The sequence below is a fragment of the Scylla paramamosain genome, chromosome 21 (genome assembly GCF_035594125.1).
Source record: "Scylla paramamosain isolate STU-SP2022 chromosome 21, ASM3559412v1, whole genome shotgun sequence".
In the NCBI taxonomy this organism is placed as follows: Eukaryota; Metazoa; Arthropoda; class Malacostraca; order Decapoda; family Portunidae; genus Scylla; species Scylla paramamosain.
Window position 1 is genome coordinate 17,446,052 of NC_087171.1, and position 16,466 is coordinate 17,462,517.

The following is a 16,466-nucleotide window of genomic DNA, read 5'->3' on the forward strand; positions in this document are numbered from 1 at the left end:
GACCACTTGAGGTATTATTGGCGAAAGTTCACGAATGCCTCGAATGTTTGCTGAAATGAACTATGGAGAGAGAGAGAGAGAGAGAGAGAGAGAGAGAGAGAGAGAGAGAGAGAGAGAGAGAGAGAGAGAGAGAGAGAGAGAGAGAGCAGCAGCAGCAGCAGCAGCAACAGCAGCAGCAACAGCAGCAGCAATAAAAGTAGCAATTCTAGTGGTGGTGGTAGTAGTAGTAGTAGTAGTAGTAGCAGTAGTAGTAGTAAAAGCATCAGTAACAGCAGCAACAACGATAACAACAAAAGCAGCAGCACAACAATAGTAGTGGCATAAACAATAATGAACAAGCCTCTCGGCGGTCCCTGAATGTGGATCTCAGCAGAGAACATGAGGAAAAATAAGTCTTAAGAAACAGAACAAAGGCTGGCACACGCCGTTGACGGGAAAGGACTGCTGGAGTTGACACAGCGTGCTGGGTGTTCAGCTATGGGGTGTCGCCCTCCTCCGTTCCAGGAAAAGAAAAATGGGGCAGAAGATGGACCAGTAAGAGGACTGGACAGATTGGCCTAGAGGGGGAGGACGCCTGTCTCGCCACACTGGAGGAACACCCCTACCTTCACCCTATATAGAGAATAAAAACAGCGTCGAATACTGAACAAACAACATTTCTTGATAGAATATTATCCATCATGCAAATTCGCGTCATGAACAGAAGAAAATGTCAGATTTTGTCGAATATATGAATAAATCTTATTTGTTACAGAGAAATGCATGACTCAACTGTGATGAAAGGGAAGGGCGAGAGTTACAACAGCAGGATTGTGACGGAGGGTACGTGTGAAAGGCTGAGGAAAGGGGAGGGCGTGTGGGCGCCACAACACGGGAAAACAAAGGGATTGCCGTACAGACAGTGTACACTGCAGAGTGGAGGAAGGAAGGCGCGTCCTTCGGCAGGAGCCTCACCCTCTGTCGCTGTGGGAGAGGAACGGTCTCCCCACAATGACTCACTGAGAAAAATATTATCTGTGAAAACACAGAAATTGCATTTTACTTTGTTTGGATCGCAACAGCCCAGCCGCCTACCCGCCGAGCCATCCACTTCCTTCCACATTCACACCCACCTACACACACACACACGTACGTACATACGTACATATAAGATAAAACCTTAAGGAAACGGAAGAAATATCGCCTTACAATGCAGTCGGGGCCCATTAAACTCAGCCGTCGCTTGGTGCGGTTTACACTGGTCAGAAGAGAACAGAAGGCAACGAAAAACTTCCTACACAATTATTCTGACCCAAAATGTGTTGCCACTGAATTTGCACTGCTAGGCGTTGCTGCTCTTAAAATCCCAGCGAATGTTGAAGCCCGAAGCGATCTGCTCCACGAGAAAAGTAAAAACCTTACCTCGTGCTGATGGGGGAAAAAAAAGAAAAGAAGGAAAAGAAAACGAAATCCTGTATCTCTGAGGTCCTGTCAATCACAAACTGCCTTCAAAGCTTACGCGCCAACTCAAATTTTCCATCCGTCCATGCACAGCGTCCCATCTCGTCACAGACCTCTCGTTCCTCTCTCACTTGTGTATGTTGTATCCTTCCCCGCCTCTCACACCTGCCCTTGGTCAAAAAATAATAACAATAATCTCTCACTATATGCCACTCAAGCCGTCTGCTACTCAGAATTTTGGATGTAGAATTATTGCGCTATTTTGTGATTTCTTTTTGTTCTTTTCATTACTGAAATATACATTACCAAACTCCGAAAGATGAGAGAAAAAAAAAAGTTTATTTCACACACAGTCCTACCCAAAGATCGGTCACTATGAACTCTGAGCTCTTTCCGTAGAGTAACGGCTGACTGGATGACCAGCAGACGACCTTTAGTGAATGACACACACACACACACACACAGAGAAAAAGAGAGAGAGAGAGAGAGAGAGAGAGAGAGAGAGAGAGAGAGAGAGAGAGAGAGAGAGAGAGAGAGAGAATTCTGATATGCTATTCATAACTTTTAGAAATGAACTCTCAATACATTTAAATTAGATTGTTTTGTCCTGCGCTGTACAGAATTGCTTCTATAACATAACTAGGAAAGCGTCTGTGTTGGCATGCTTCGGATTAGAGTCATCCCACACCCACCCACCCACCTACAAACACATTGCGACACGCGAGGATGGGATAGCGAAAATTCTATCGTGCACCGGGTCTTGTGACAAAATGGGAATGAAAAGGATGATTTTGCACTAAGAGCCTAACTATTTAAAAAGTTGCCCAATTAAAAAGGAAGGTACATGATTGAAGGGAATGACTGTGGTGTTTGACGTCCGTTGTGATGGAAGCGCGGTTCTGCAACCAGTAGTTCACCTTGATGCTTGCTGGTGATCTGTTGGCACTGTACCATCCATCACTTGCGTCATGAACATCCACGAGTTTTCCTTCAAGATCTTTACCGCCTTTAAGATCCCCTGAATCAGTGTTATGCTCAGTGTCAGATCGTATATAATTTTCCACAACGATGCGTCCCTGAAATTAATATTGTAGCTGAGGAAAGACTTTCAAAAGTACAAAATATTAGAATCTGACAAAAACGACGGTATTCTTTTTTTTTCTTTTTCTTTTTTTTTTTTTTTTTTTTTTGCGAAAATGACAAGCCAATTTGCTATCTTTCAATCCTCTTGTAACTACCTCAGATGCAGGAGTTAATCTTTGTTATGCCGCAGCTTCGCTAAAGTTTACGTGCCCCGAGACGAGCTAAGGTGTATCTACACTGCACTGACGCGCCATTGTCACGAATTTTCATAGTGATTCATTAGAAACATCTGACGCACTTGTGTGCCAGAGATTATCTCATCCACATAATCTTTGTGCTCCATAAAAGAACCTTGAACCTGTTTTTCTTAAATATTTTGGATAAAGATCAGTTAGTGGCGGAGCGATATAGTTAGCAGACAAGTGGAGCGGAATAGTTAGCGGGCGAGACCGAGGTTGTTTATCTTAAAAGGCAGCAGAACACAAGTATGTTTTGACGTCTTTATTGCATCGCCTCTCACTCACTCCCGCCATTACGACGCATCACGAGAGCTCCGACCAGAGGCTTCACCAACACTAACAAGAAAGGTTTATTGAGGAAAGCTGAAGACGCACGTTTCCTCGACTATTATCATTTTTCTCGATACTCGCTCATCAGTGTTAATCTTTCCCAGGCTGGCCGTTAAAACGGTAAAGGAAGCACCATCTCGTTGCTTTTGATGATCATATATCTGACGTTTAATGAACCCCTTGCGTTGAACGAGTTATGTATAAAGAATGTGTAGCACTACTTGAGCCGTATCCTACATATTCCTATCTTTACCAATAGAGTCGATGTTTCCAAGAATATGTGTATTTCTGGAGACGTATTCAAATATTCATTCCTGATCAGTGTGTGTTGTAGGAGTGTGAGAGTGAAAGTATAAGGGATGTGTGTTCCTAGTGGCGTCTCATAAACATTCCAACAGTTGATTGCTACCTTCACTCTTTCATGCCTTTCACCTGTACACTCTGAAATCACCCGCTTCTATTCTCCGTCCTCCTCATGACCTGAACTGTTTCAAGCGAGGAGTACCAGGGTATTTATGGAACTAAACTAACATTTTTTTTTTCTTTTGCTCTTCTTTTCTTTATTTTTTTACTCTATCTACTTTTATAAAGAGGCAGGTTGAGTGGCCATTTCTTCAACCCTTTTTTGTACCCTTGGCCTGTTTCCTTCACACGTAACAACCATAATAGTTTTGCATTATGTATCTGCATTTTTTTCCCCTTATTTGTAATGTTTATAGTTATGGTTTGCCCGTCTAGTATACCCTCGAATGCGATTGTCATTTCATATAACCTGTGTCGCGACAGGCGGTGCTCTACACCCCACAGTTATGGCATTATTTCCGCGGCTGTGAGGGCTTTTTTTCAGTAAATGGATACGCGGGAAACTTGGGGGAGGGAAACTGCCGTAACTGGCAGGGCATGGTTAGCTCTGTGTCTCAGGTTAAGGAAAGGCTGTCCACGTAATGATAGTAAAGGAAGGCAGGACAGGCAGAGAACTACGGGGAGAGATGAGATAAGAAGTTTTGCTGATGTGGTCGATAAAAGACGAGCTGCCGACGAAGAGAGATGGAGATTTTAGAAAACCTTTGTGGCTGATGATGATGATGATGATGATGACACAGGGAACAATAATGACAGCCGACCATCCATCGCTCTAATTGTTTTTAGGAGAGAATTTAAAAAGGATTGTGCGAATTATTACAGAAGTGACAGTCATATAACCTAAAGAGTGCATATTTATTTACATTTTCTATGATACGAATATTATTTTGTCTTCTTTTTTTATTCATTATTTATTTTTTTATTTTTTTTTTTTAAGGATTAGAATTCGTACTGCTCGTAGGTGTTAATTTCCAGTGCACACGTATCATCACCAAGTATCGCAGGAAACCCACGCATGCACCAACAACTTATTGCAAAACCCCCGAACGCTGGAAGTTGTTATCGCTATCGAACAATTATTAATACAAAACGCAAACGAGAAATACCTTTTTTTTTTCGTGTGTGTATTTTATTCATAAAGTATGCTTATATTCTTTTTTTATGCGGGGATACCAGTATTGGTTCCAGAGTATCAACTTAATAATGCCTTTTTTTTTTTTTTTTCGTGTGTAGCGGAAGCAATGTTTACGACCTTCATTTAAGGAGGATCGAAGGTGGGGGAGGGAGGGTAGCATTGTGAAAATATACGTTTAATATCAGCAGTAACCGACGTGTAGCTCTTTGCCACCATTCTCTGCCGAGCTCTGTGCACTTCTTCCTCGACCCACATCCGAAAATCTATTTAAAGTTGTGTGTCTGATCTATGGGCGGGGTGCCACGCGCGCTCTCCGGCTGCTGCTCGTCCATGCTGAGTGAGCCCCCTGACACCTACTGCTGTACTGCTATGTGTGTGTGTGTGTGTGTGTGTGTCCCTCCACTGTACGCCATGTGTTACTGTAACCTGCATTATATTGAGAGGAGGAAATCAAACGTATTAATGCGTGTGATCAACGGTTTACTTAAGACCACCACTAACTGACTCATAACCACTAACTGACCCATATCTGTTACACTTCGACGCCGAGTATTAAGTAGTAATGATGATTGTGATTCATTACGTGTAGTGAATGAAGCCTTTTGGTTTTTGTGCAGTCGGCGGTGGCTGTGGTTATGTTGTAGTTTTATCAATGTGATTCCTCTTTATCAAATAGCATACTTTACTGAATTTAACGTTTCTAACAGTGATCTTGTTCATGCATATACATTTTATTGGTCAAACTCATCTTACCTCATCATTTAGAAATAACAAACTGGATTGACTGAAACGTTTCACAAAGACAGTAGCAGCGGTTACGGAAGTTGTACAATTGGTTAAACTCTTATTTCGTTGATGTATAGACGGTCAGCTGAATGTACCAATAATATGTTTCGAATACATAAAGTAGCAGCAACCACACAGCTCGTATTGGTTAAGCTGTACGTATATCACTAACAGAGAGATTTAGCGCTACCTTCGTAAATACAATCAACCATTTTTTCATCTTTTTTTTTCGAGAGATCGAGATGAAAACTCCTTTCTCCTTATTTTTTCATATTAAAACAAGAATTTCAGACCACTCGTACCCTTGACATGACAGAGGCAAATGATGTATACCAATCGGCGAGCGACATGAAGAAAAGAAAAGTCCCTAAGAAAAAAAATCAGAAACTGCCACGACATTACTTGGTTTACGAAGGTGACGATGATAACCTGGAAATAAATTAACTTGAGCTAAACAATGGAGATAGATGGGCCATGTAGGACTGCCAGCTTTCCTATGAGACCCAAACACCTCTTGCACATTTCAATCTTCCTCCTTCACTGTGCTACGTCAGGTGGCTCATCCTCTTCCTCCGGTGCGTCGCGTCTTGCTCTTTCCCTGAAGACGCGCGGGAGGCAGTTGCTGTTCTAGGTGACGGCGGGAGCAGGGCGTAAGTACCGGGACCAGGGTGAGGGTGTGAGTAGCGGGGGCAGGGTGGAGAGGTAGGCTCAGGCACCCAGCCATGCTATCAGTAGGTACCAGAAGCGTCATCCAATCCCTTCCCAGCTTATTTCTCCTCCTCCTCCTCTTCTTCTTCCTCCTCCTCCTCCTCCTCCTCCTCCTCCTCCTCCTCCTCCTCCTCCTCCTCCTCCTCCTCCTCGTCATTCAAGGCCACCGCTCTGTCCCCACGTACTCACGCTGGCTATTATATCATATCATTTTGCAGACTTGACGTGACGTGGTAAGACGTTGACGTGATATTGTGATGAGACGTTGACCCGACATGTCTCCTCTGCCCTGCTTCACTTGGAAAAATGTCCGATAGATGGTGCATAATGAATTCCACATGGGAGTTTCGTAAGGCAGCAGATCCATTTTTTAATTAACGAGGTGTTATGTTTTGCTATATGAAACTGTGATATTTTTACTTGTTTGTCTCGTTAATGAGTGAAATTCCTCATAAAACTTAGTCAGATTTACCATCACCACCATAACTATTATTACTGCTGCTACTACTACTATTATTACTACCACCATCACCACTACCATTACTACTACTACTACCACTACTACAGCAGAACCCTGGAAATACTACCACGACCTTTCACGTTCCGCCTTTCCCTCCACACAAAAGTCACCAAGACCCTGAGGCAGCATTTCCACCCCAATGTTACTCGCTCACTGATCCACGCCCGCTGTCACCTTCGAATAATTTGGAGAAAAGTTTCTCGCTCTCTGCTGATGACAGTGGCACATAAAAGATGTTTTCAACTTTTCGTACAAGTTCAGTTTAATATTCCCACTTTCTCTCTCTCTCTCTCTCTCTCTCTCTCTCTCTCTCTCTCTCTCTCTCTCTCTCTCTCTCTCTCTCTCTCTCTCTCTCTCTCTCTCTCTCTCTCTCTCCAGTTTTAGTGAAACATTTGCATTTTTCTCACACGGGGTAATGATTCATGTATTTTCGAAAGGATCAGGTGTATTATGGTGACTTTTGTTTTCTCTATTTTTCTCTATTTTTTCATGGGTGGTTTTTTTTTTCTTCTTTTTTTCTTTATTTTAGACACATCAAAACTCCTTCCTTCCTTCGTTTCTTCCTTCCGCACAATGACTTCCTGACTCTTGCGACACTTCCCACGTCCTTTTGCCTCCTCCTCTTCCTCCTCCTCCTCCTGCTGGGCCCTGTTTCCCTTTTCCTTCCTGAATTTCACTGGCTCGCTTTTCCATTTCCTCTTGCTTTATATTTTCCTTCAATCTCACGGCTCTCCTTGTCGCCCACTTTCCGGCGCTTTCCTCCTTCCCTCGCTTCATCCTTCATTTCTTTCCCTTTTTCCTTCTTTACTTCTTCCTCTTGTCCTCTTTCTTTTTTCTGTTTTTCCTTTTACCCCTTCCACTTCTCTTCCCTCCCTCCCTCCATCCCTCCCTCTTCTCCTCCTCCTCCTCCTCCTCCTCCTCCTCCTCCTCCTCCTCCTCCTCCTCCTCCTCCTCCTCCTCCATCTTCGCCTCCGCTTCCACCTCCATCAGGGCTTCAGATTTACCATGACCTTCGCTGATCACACAGAGAGAGAGAGAGAGAGAGAGAGAGAGAGAGAGAGAGAGAGAGAGAGAGAGAGAGAGAGAGAGAGAGAGAGAGAGAGAGAGAGAATGTATGACGTAGATTCCCTGTAAAATTTGAATACGTGCAATCTCTTTTTTTTGTTTCAGACAAATGGCAGCTGGCAGGAAAAAGACCATTCTCAGGTAACTTTTGTTTTGTAGTTTGGCATTGAAGCTTTTCCTTTTTTTTTTCTTTTTCTTTTGCTCCTTTTTTTCTGTATTATTGCTTTGACTCATCCTAACGAGCCTGGTTTGATGTGTATGATCGTGCAATGCATTTTTCTCTTTTTTTTATATATATTTATATTTATTTATCTTTCAACACGTATTACGTATCATTTTTTTTATACATATTTATACATATCTGCAATTCACACCTAGTTTATTTTTGCATGGCGTGTTTGTTTGTGTGTGCCTCTACAGTAATCGAACGTTTCTGTAAACTCTCTCTCTCTCTCTCTCTCTCTCTCTCTCTCTCTCTCTCTCTCTCTCTCTCTCTCTCTCTCTCTCTCTCTCTCTCCACAGCACTCTAGTATTTTCTATCAGTATATTTCTTCTTCGTCTTTCTAGGGAGTAATTTCTCAAGCGTCTCATTTGTCTTTCCTTACTTGACGTTGCGCACTTTTTGCTGCTCTTTCTCCTGAGGCTGTGACGAGCTGTAAAGAAATGAGAGAGAGAGAGAGAGAGAGAGAGAGAGAGAGAGAGAGAGAGAGAGAGAGAGAGAGAGAGAGAGAGAGTATAATAACAGTAGTATGATGTAAGTTATGGCAGGCATTCATCTAACAGCATCAATATACGCCTTTGCTTATCGAGGCGTGGCGAAACTGATGGCTGGTGGTGGTAATGAGATGGTGGGCGGTGTGGTGAAGCGGCACATGAGGAAGAGAGAGAGAAGAGAGGAAAGGGAAGAAAGGGGGAGAGGAGAGAGGAGAGGAGAGGAAGTAGAGAGAAACCTAACTTAACCTAACATGGTGAAGCAGCATGTGTGGAAGAGAGGGGAGAAGAGAAGAGGGAAGTAGAGAGAAACCTAACCTAATTTAACCTAACCTAACGTAAGGTGATGGTGGTGAAGTGGTAAATCATCAGAATGTGGAAGAGAGGGAGAGAGAAGAGAAGAGAAAAGAGGAAAGTAGAAAGAAACCTAACCTAACCTAACCTAAGGAGATGATAGGCAGTGTGGCAGAGCAGCAGATGTGGAATAGAAAGAAGAGGAGAAGAAAAGAGAGAAGAGGTGAGGAAAGAGGAGAGAAACACATTGTGTGGTGTGCTTGCGTAGAAGGTAAACAACTTTATGATAGTGGATATTTTCCTCTCTCTCTCTCTCTCTCTCTCTCTCTCTCTCTCTCTCTCTCTCTCTCTCTCTCTCTCTCTCTCTCTCTCTCTCTCCATTTTACAGCAGGGAGGATAGAAAAAGAGGAAAGAGAACGAAGCACTACAATACATGATTCGCATGTTAGACAAACAAGTGTGATATTAATTATAGAGTAATAGTAGGGATATAGTAAGCTGTTCTTCGCTTTTCTCTCTTTCTTGCTTACCTTCCGATTTTATATATATATATATTCTTTTTACGTTTTTTTTTCTCTCTCTCTCTCTCTCTCTCTCTCTCTCTCTCTCTCTCTCTCTCTCTCTCTCTCTCTCTCTCTCTCTCTCTCTCTCTCTCTCTCTCTCTCTCTCTCTCTCTCTCCTTCGACTACTGAAGCATAAGTCTTGACAGAGGTGCCGGAAATCTACCTCAGAGACCATGAATAGAGCAGAAAATTTGAGTTCCACTGTACAAGGGAGGGCGGTGGAGAGGAGGGGCCGGGGGTACGCTGGCCTGCCTGAGTGTGTGCGGTAAGGCGTAAATGTCGAGTAAGAGGAGTGTATTTGCTGTATTTGCTCTCGTGTTCCGAAATACAACAACCCTGTGCTATACGTGTGCTGGAGGAGAGTAAGGGTGCGTGGGTGTGTGTAGGTGTGTATGCTAGTGAAGCTGTGAAAAGGAGAGGAGAGAGAGAGAGAGAGAGAGAGAGAGAGAGAGAGAGAGAGAGAGAGAGAGAGAGAGAGAGAGAGAGAGAATTGATCAATGGGAAGAAGAGAAGGTGGATAAGAGGAAGAGAGGAAGGAAGTAGACGAAGTAACAGTGACGATCAGTGACAACCATCTGACTTAACACTTTTTTTTTTTTTATGTATATATTCAGTGAAGTTTTTTTCCGTAAATAATGCAACACGAAACGAGCGGAGACGGAAGTAATTAGAGAGAGAGAGAGAGAGAGAGAGAGAGAGAGAGAGAGAGAGAGAGAGAGAGAGAGAGAGAGAGAGAGAAGGGTGACTGGTCCAGCTGATCCTCTTGTCTCTTGTTTATCCCACCCTTCACTGCGAGGCATTTTACGAAGGACCAATAGAAGAGCGGCGTCTAGACTAGAGCAAGTCACTCAGATGAGACGTGAAGAGTCCTGGTGATAATAACAATACGGTCTGTGGGGCAGGAGACTCGACTTGCTGACACACAGGGAAAGGCCGGTGAAGCGAAATGAGGTCAGATAGGTAGGGGATGAATAAACATACTGGTGTGATGGGAATAATTCTTAAGCAGTAAAAGAAGGCCTCTCCTAACTTTCCTATGTCATATTCTAAGTAGTGGAGTACAGTAGTAGTGAATATATGAAGATTAAATAAAGGGGGAGAGAAATATAAAGATTAGATAAAAGGAGAGAGAGAGAGAGAGAGAGAGAGAGAGAGAGAGAGAGAGAGAGAGAGAGAGAGAGAGAGAGAGAGAGAGAGAGAGAGAGAGAGAACGATTGACTGATTGATTTATCGGGTATCTGACTGACAGACAGACTTACAGACTGATAGATAAATACATAGATGAATATTATCAAGATCATTATTGTCAAGTAATTTTACACGTGAAACATATCTTCATTGCATTTGTTTCCGCATATAAGATTATATTTATTTCTTAGCAGTAATTCAGGAGTTTGCTTATATGCAAATAGAGTTGGACGCTGCACCATTTCGCCGCCCAACGCTGCACTGCTTTAAGCTTACCGAACGTCTCTGCGTTATAGGAGGAGCAGGTGTTCAGGACGGCGGCTATGCTAACTAACTGCAGGCGGACAAGACTCCTTCAGGCATGCTGGCAGTACTTGAGATACGTGGAAATGCAACACTTATTTTCCTTCCCTCCCCTCAACTCTCTAGAAGGCAATACGCAGCTGGTAGAATTGGTAAAAATTGTTATTATTGATTGTTACGCCAAAATTATTCCGTTTATGGATTATTTCTCATGGCTTTCCGATCACGAGTACTTTCCTTTCCCGACGCTTTAACAGGATGCAGGCAGCATGAAATGGACTATTCGCAAATGTATAGGCCCGAGGGAGTGGGAGTCGAGGAAGTTCAGGGGATGGGACGGAAAGCGCGGAGGTACAGAGCTTCCGTGGCTTTGGCAACATAATTTGCATGAGTACAATTTTTGCGTTTTGCATGTCAAGAGCGTAGGATTCGTTATCGGAAATACGCGCGCAGACACACACACACACACACACACACACACACACACACACACACACACACACACACACACACACACACACACACACACACACACACACACACGAGGAACATCAACAGCACCAGTAACAACAACAACAACAACAACTACTACTACTACTTCTACTACTACTACTACTACTACTACTACTACTACTACTACTACTACTACTACATCCATACCTTCGCAATACCTCGCTCCCGCCAGACTAAAGGAGGTGTTCCCGCCGCCCTGCTGCACGGAATGTCCCCTTGCCGGCCATCCAAGGCAAGGACACACGGGCGAAATACATCAACATTATGAAACAGTAAATTCATCACGAGTTAGTGTGTCCAGTTTATCATAGTGCATAAAAAACAGCTGGTTATTTTTTTTAGGGATGCATTAATTTCAGAGCGAAGTGCACTGATTTACATAATGTAAAATAGCGCCCTCAGTTGCCTCAAGTGCGCGGAAGGCACGTATGTATTATCTTGCGTCAAAGTTAGATGGAATTAATTAACTCAAGAACACCTAGTGAGTCTGTCTCCATCTAGCAAAACACCGCTCGGTAAATACAATTAGGTTAAAACCTGCGGAGTCCTTCGACCTCAGATAAGCCTGGGTTGTCAGCCCTCGTGCTGGGATAGACAGGCCCGCCCAATCTGGCGACGCAGAGCATTATTTTGAATTAAGCACTATTGCCGCCACTTTGATACATAATACACCACTCTGTATAAACACCACAGTACGTAGCTACGTTGCTTGTGCGCGAAACTATAATTATTTAAAACGGTCCACACAATTATGAGATAAGAATGATACACAACTTAGCGCCTGAGTGCACTGAAGTGCCATGGATGTTCCTCACAAACTCTGCAAGTGTTTGATCAAGGTTACTTAAAGATAATAAATAAAAAAACAGTGTCCTCTGGTCGCCAGGCACATTGCTCCTGATGTTAATAAAGGGAGACATTGTTTGCGCCACGCCACCCAACCAACTATCTCCGCCTGTGTTTTGTCCAGCGACGCCACAGAGACAGGGCGTGGCGTGGCGTGACACGGCAGTTCAGTGACACACCGAGACTTGTTTCCCTTACTCCTTGCAGCCGTGACACCTTCACAACAGCGACACAGGATATCACTTCCTATTTCACTGTGAGGGATGGCGTAAGAGGTTGTTTTTATCTTTTACAGTCACGTGATCAACTGTCTTTTCTTTTTATTCAACTCAATACATCTTACATCTTTCAAGAATAAAAGCAAGACATGAGCCTCACAAGAAATTAAAAAAAAGTCTGTCCACCACTTTGTACCTTCATGTTTTGCTTTCTTTTTCACAGCTGACTTTTGTCACGTCCCAATATCAGATTCGAAAAAAGTAAACAAAATCACTTCTTCCGACAGAAGCAGTATTTTGGTTTGTCTTTCAGCGTCCAGGACAGTTTGGCAGTTGTTGTACGTAAGCCACAAGTTTACACCAGTTCCTTTCAAAAATAAATAAAAACCTCCGAGAATTCAATTGCCACATATTTCTATTTTCCCCCGAGGTCTTCAGTTTTCCCCTTGCCCTGATTGTCCCTTGATTTTTTTCCTCATTTTTCCACCTTTCCTTGGGCGGGGTGTGGACAGCTAGATTAACCATGTTTGGGCTAATGGAAAGTGAAATGAGGCGGCCTTTGTTTGCCAGACTTTAAGGCCCCAAAAGAAGGTTTGTGGTACACGCCCCCCCCCCACCACACACACTGAGAGAGAGAGAGAGAGAGAGAGAGAATGGGCAGATATACTCGTCGGTATAGAGACAGAACCATTCGATATTACTGAAAAATAGTTCAGGCTCTATATATTACACAAACGTAAACACACACACACACACACACACACACACACACACACACACACACACACACACACACATACATATGACCATAATGGCTTCACGTTGTTCTCTAACTCCATTCAGAGCTTTCTTTTTTTTTTATCTATTCTTTTCTTAATGTCGACGTGTATGTTCCTCTTTCTGCCATTCGTGCTCTCCCATCCCTTCCTGCTTTAATTGTTTCAGCATCCATTAAGCTCTCGAGAACGTCTCCCTCTTCTATTTTGCTTGGCTTTACTCCCTCTCCCCTCTCATTCATCTTCCTCGCATTCCCTCGCTCCGTGTTCTTTTTTTTTTCCTCCCGACTCTCATTTCATCTTCATTTCGGAGTGTGTCACCCTCTGTCTTACAATGCCGCCCTTCAGGTCCTCGCATTAAATCATTAAACAGCTTACCATACGCAACCTTCCCTCCCCTCCCCCCTTCCCTTGCCTCCTCTGTTGTCTCCCTCCCCGCCCCGCCCTCTCTCTCTCTCTCTCTCTCTCTCTCTCTCTCTCTCTCTCTCTCTCTCTCTCTCTCTCTCTCTCTCTCTCTCTCTCTCTCTCTCTCTCTCCTCTCTCTCTCTCCTCTCTCTCTCTCCTCTCTCTCTCTCTCTCTCTCTCTCTCTCTCTCTCTCTCCCTCCCTCCTTCACGTGCAATCTGCCGTAACCTTCCACACTATAACAGCTCATTGCCTTGTGCTTAACAGGCCAGTATTATATTAACTTTCATTGCGCAATTTTCCGTGACTTACTGCGGGAACACACACACACACACACACACACACACACACACACACACACACACACACACACACACACACACACACACACACACACACACACACACACACACACACACACATATACACACTCGTAAGGGAGCTAGAAAGAAGTACAAGTTATGTATATATTTTAATCCCACAGGACATAGGGGAACTCAACTACGTATGTACAATCGTGGTCAGCAGTCATAATAATCTTCACTGCTCATTTTAGTTTCCTCTCAGTCTTTATTCCTCTGATATCGTGAAAATCCATCAGTTTCTTGTTTTTCGAAGTAGTCTGTCAGGTAGCCAGAGGACTTAACATTGAGAGAAGGCGCGAAACACAGTGATAATGAGTGGGATGCATGTATTAAACGATTATTGTTGATGACTAGACCTGTAAGTGATATACGAGTGACAGCTTGTGTGTGTGTGTGTGTGTGTGTGTGTGAGGCGGGGTGTAGGGTCAGGAGGGGCAGGACAGGCAAGTGGCTCTTAGGTAAACAACGCTTGGCTCACACAGGCCTCGTTATGACCCCAGCACGAGCGCTCCGTGATTATGGTACGTAAAAAAAAAAGAGTGTTAATCCCGGGTAATGCATTTGCCGCGTAATTTTCCCAGCTAATTATCACTGATTTTTTCCTCCTTCCCTGATGCGCTCTTAATTCTTGGCCAAAGGTAATTCGTGCGCCCTACCGCCTACCTGACTCTATATTTTCACTTCTATTTTTTTTTACGGTCAAACAATTGAATACCATGGAACATTTAACGGGATTTCACCTGTCGTTCCGCGCAGGTAGTGAAGGTTTAGCTATTCGGTAATTGTACTGAACAGGCCTATGTCCCGTGAAGCGAGGCCAGGTAAGGAGTATGCGCACCGAGGGAGCCTTAACCATCACATAAAGCTTAACTACCTCTTCCAAAGGATTAAATTTTGCCTCTTTGTACAAAATCGGGGAATAAAAGCAAATATAAAGAGAACGAAGGGAAAGGAGAAATGGATTGAGAGAGGGGAGCGAAATGTACAGAAAGGAATGTTAAATGTAACTAGAACACTGAACAAATAAAAAGAACTGAAAAAGAGGCAGTATGATAGCAGACTCATCTAATTCAGTGCGCAGTGTGTACCTTAGAGGTTGTTGGGGCAAACACGCACGCATGGCTGGTAATATCACACCATACATTGCCTGAAGAACCTTGCCGGGGAGAAAGTTATTTACCACCTATTCACAGACTCAAAGGGGGTGACTGCTCTTTGCACACTGGGAATCGAAGAGAAAGGTTTTACCTGATAATCTGACAGGCGTTGTCTTCCATGTCAACAAGTACTGCCTGCTTTTAGGCTTTTCCTTTCATCTCGTAAGCGTTATCCCCGTCAAAAGGTGCAGCATAAAGGAAACTCAACAAAGGCCGTTATGGTTATTATCTCTCTCTCTCTCTCTCTCTCTCTCTCTCTCTCTCTCTCTCTCTCTCTCTCTCTCTCTCTCTCTCTCTCTCTCTCTCTCTCTCTCTCTCTCTCCTTATTTCCTCCATTCCTTCTTTCTTGATTCCGCCTCTATTTCGTCGTTTCTCCCTCACTCACTCTTCCTCCCTCTTCCTGTCTTTCTCTCCTTTCCCCTCCTCTTTCCCTCACTCTCCTTTTCTGCATTTCTTTCCTTGCCTCCCTCTTTCCGTTTACTCTTCCTCTTTCACTTTCCTCTCCTTCCCTCCGTCTTTATCAGGGCTAGGATGCTGCTAGCCCCAGTCGCGGTATACTGGGCCCAATGTACCGATAGCATCCTTGTCTTGCTGTCGGTTTGTTACGTGCTGCTTCTAGATTAAGGAAGGGGAAAGAAAAGTGACGTTTATTCCTATTTCTTGCTATCTTCATTCTGATTATTTCCGAAACACGATCTTGTATATCCATTGGTTATGTCGGCAGCACGAAAGTCGATTATATTGCCAGGTAAAAGCTAACCTGCGTAGTATACATTGCATCTCATTCTCTCTCTCTCTCTTCTCTCTCTCTCTCTCTCTCTCTCTCCTCTCTCCTCTCTCTCTCTCTCTCTCTCTCTCTCTCTCTCTCTCTCTCTCTCTCTCTCTCTCTCTCTCCTCTCGGTTGTTTTCATCGTCTTTGCTTTGAATAAATAAACTAAAAATGCGGAAGTTAATATATATGTAATAAGGAACGAATGAAAAGAAACAAGCACGAAAATACGGGAATAAATGAAACTCGAAGAAAAATCGCAGACACAGATAAATAAAGTAAAGAGAAAGAGAAAGAAGAGGAAATACACGAGAGAGAAAGAGAGTGAGAGAGTGAGAGGCTCTTCACTCGTCTTCAGTTGGGGTTCCCTTTTCCCTGTTGTGCTGACGAGCTATTTGTTATTCATGGAGGAACCTGAGCTAGGCCAGACTCACCGCTCCCTGTTGTAGATTATCATCACCACCCTAAGTGATTTACGTACGCACGCACACCGCCTGGAGAGCCGTGAGTGTGACTGTCTGTGTGTGTGTGTGTGTGTTTGTTTATGGGTACGATGATGTATAGCTGTCACTGATAAAAACCCTCTTTCGTCTATCGGTTATTTGTGAACAGTCTTTATTTTTTAACCGAGGCGCAGGAGTTGGTGAGAAAAGGTAACACAAAACCGTGGGTGGATCCCGGAGCAGTAAA

At 43.7% G+C, this 16,466-nt stretch overlaps 1 protein-coding gene across 2 annotated transcripts in view; it reads left to right on the forward strand.

The window, feature by feature from the left end:
• The window catches only part of LOC135111129 (disks large 1 tumor suppressor protein-like), a 196,947-nt gene that overhangs the window by 74,994 nt on the left and 105,487 nt on the right, over positions 1-16,466 (forward strand). For both annotated transcript variants that reach the window (XM_064024123.1, XM_064024119.1), the window contains one exon: positions 7,775-7,810. In XM_064024123.1, coding sequence (XP_063880193.1) covers positions 7,775-7,810 — 36 coding nt within the window. The remainder of the gene's footprint in view (positions 1-7,774; positions 7,811-16,466) is intronic.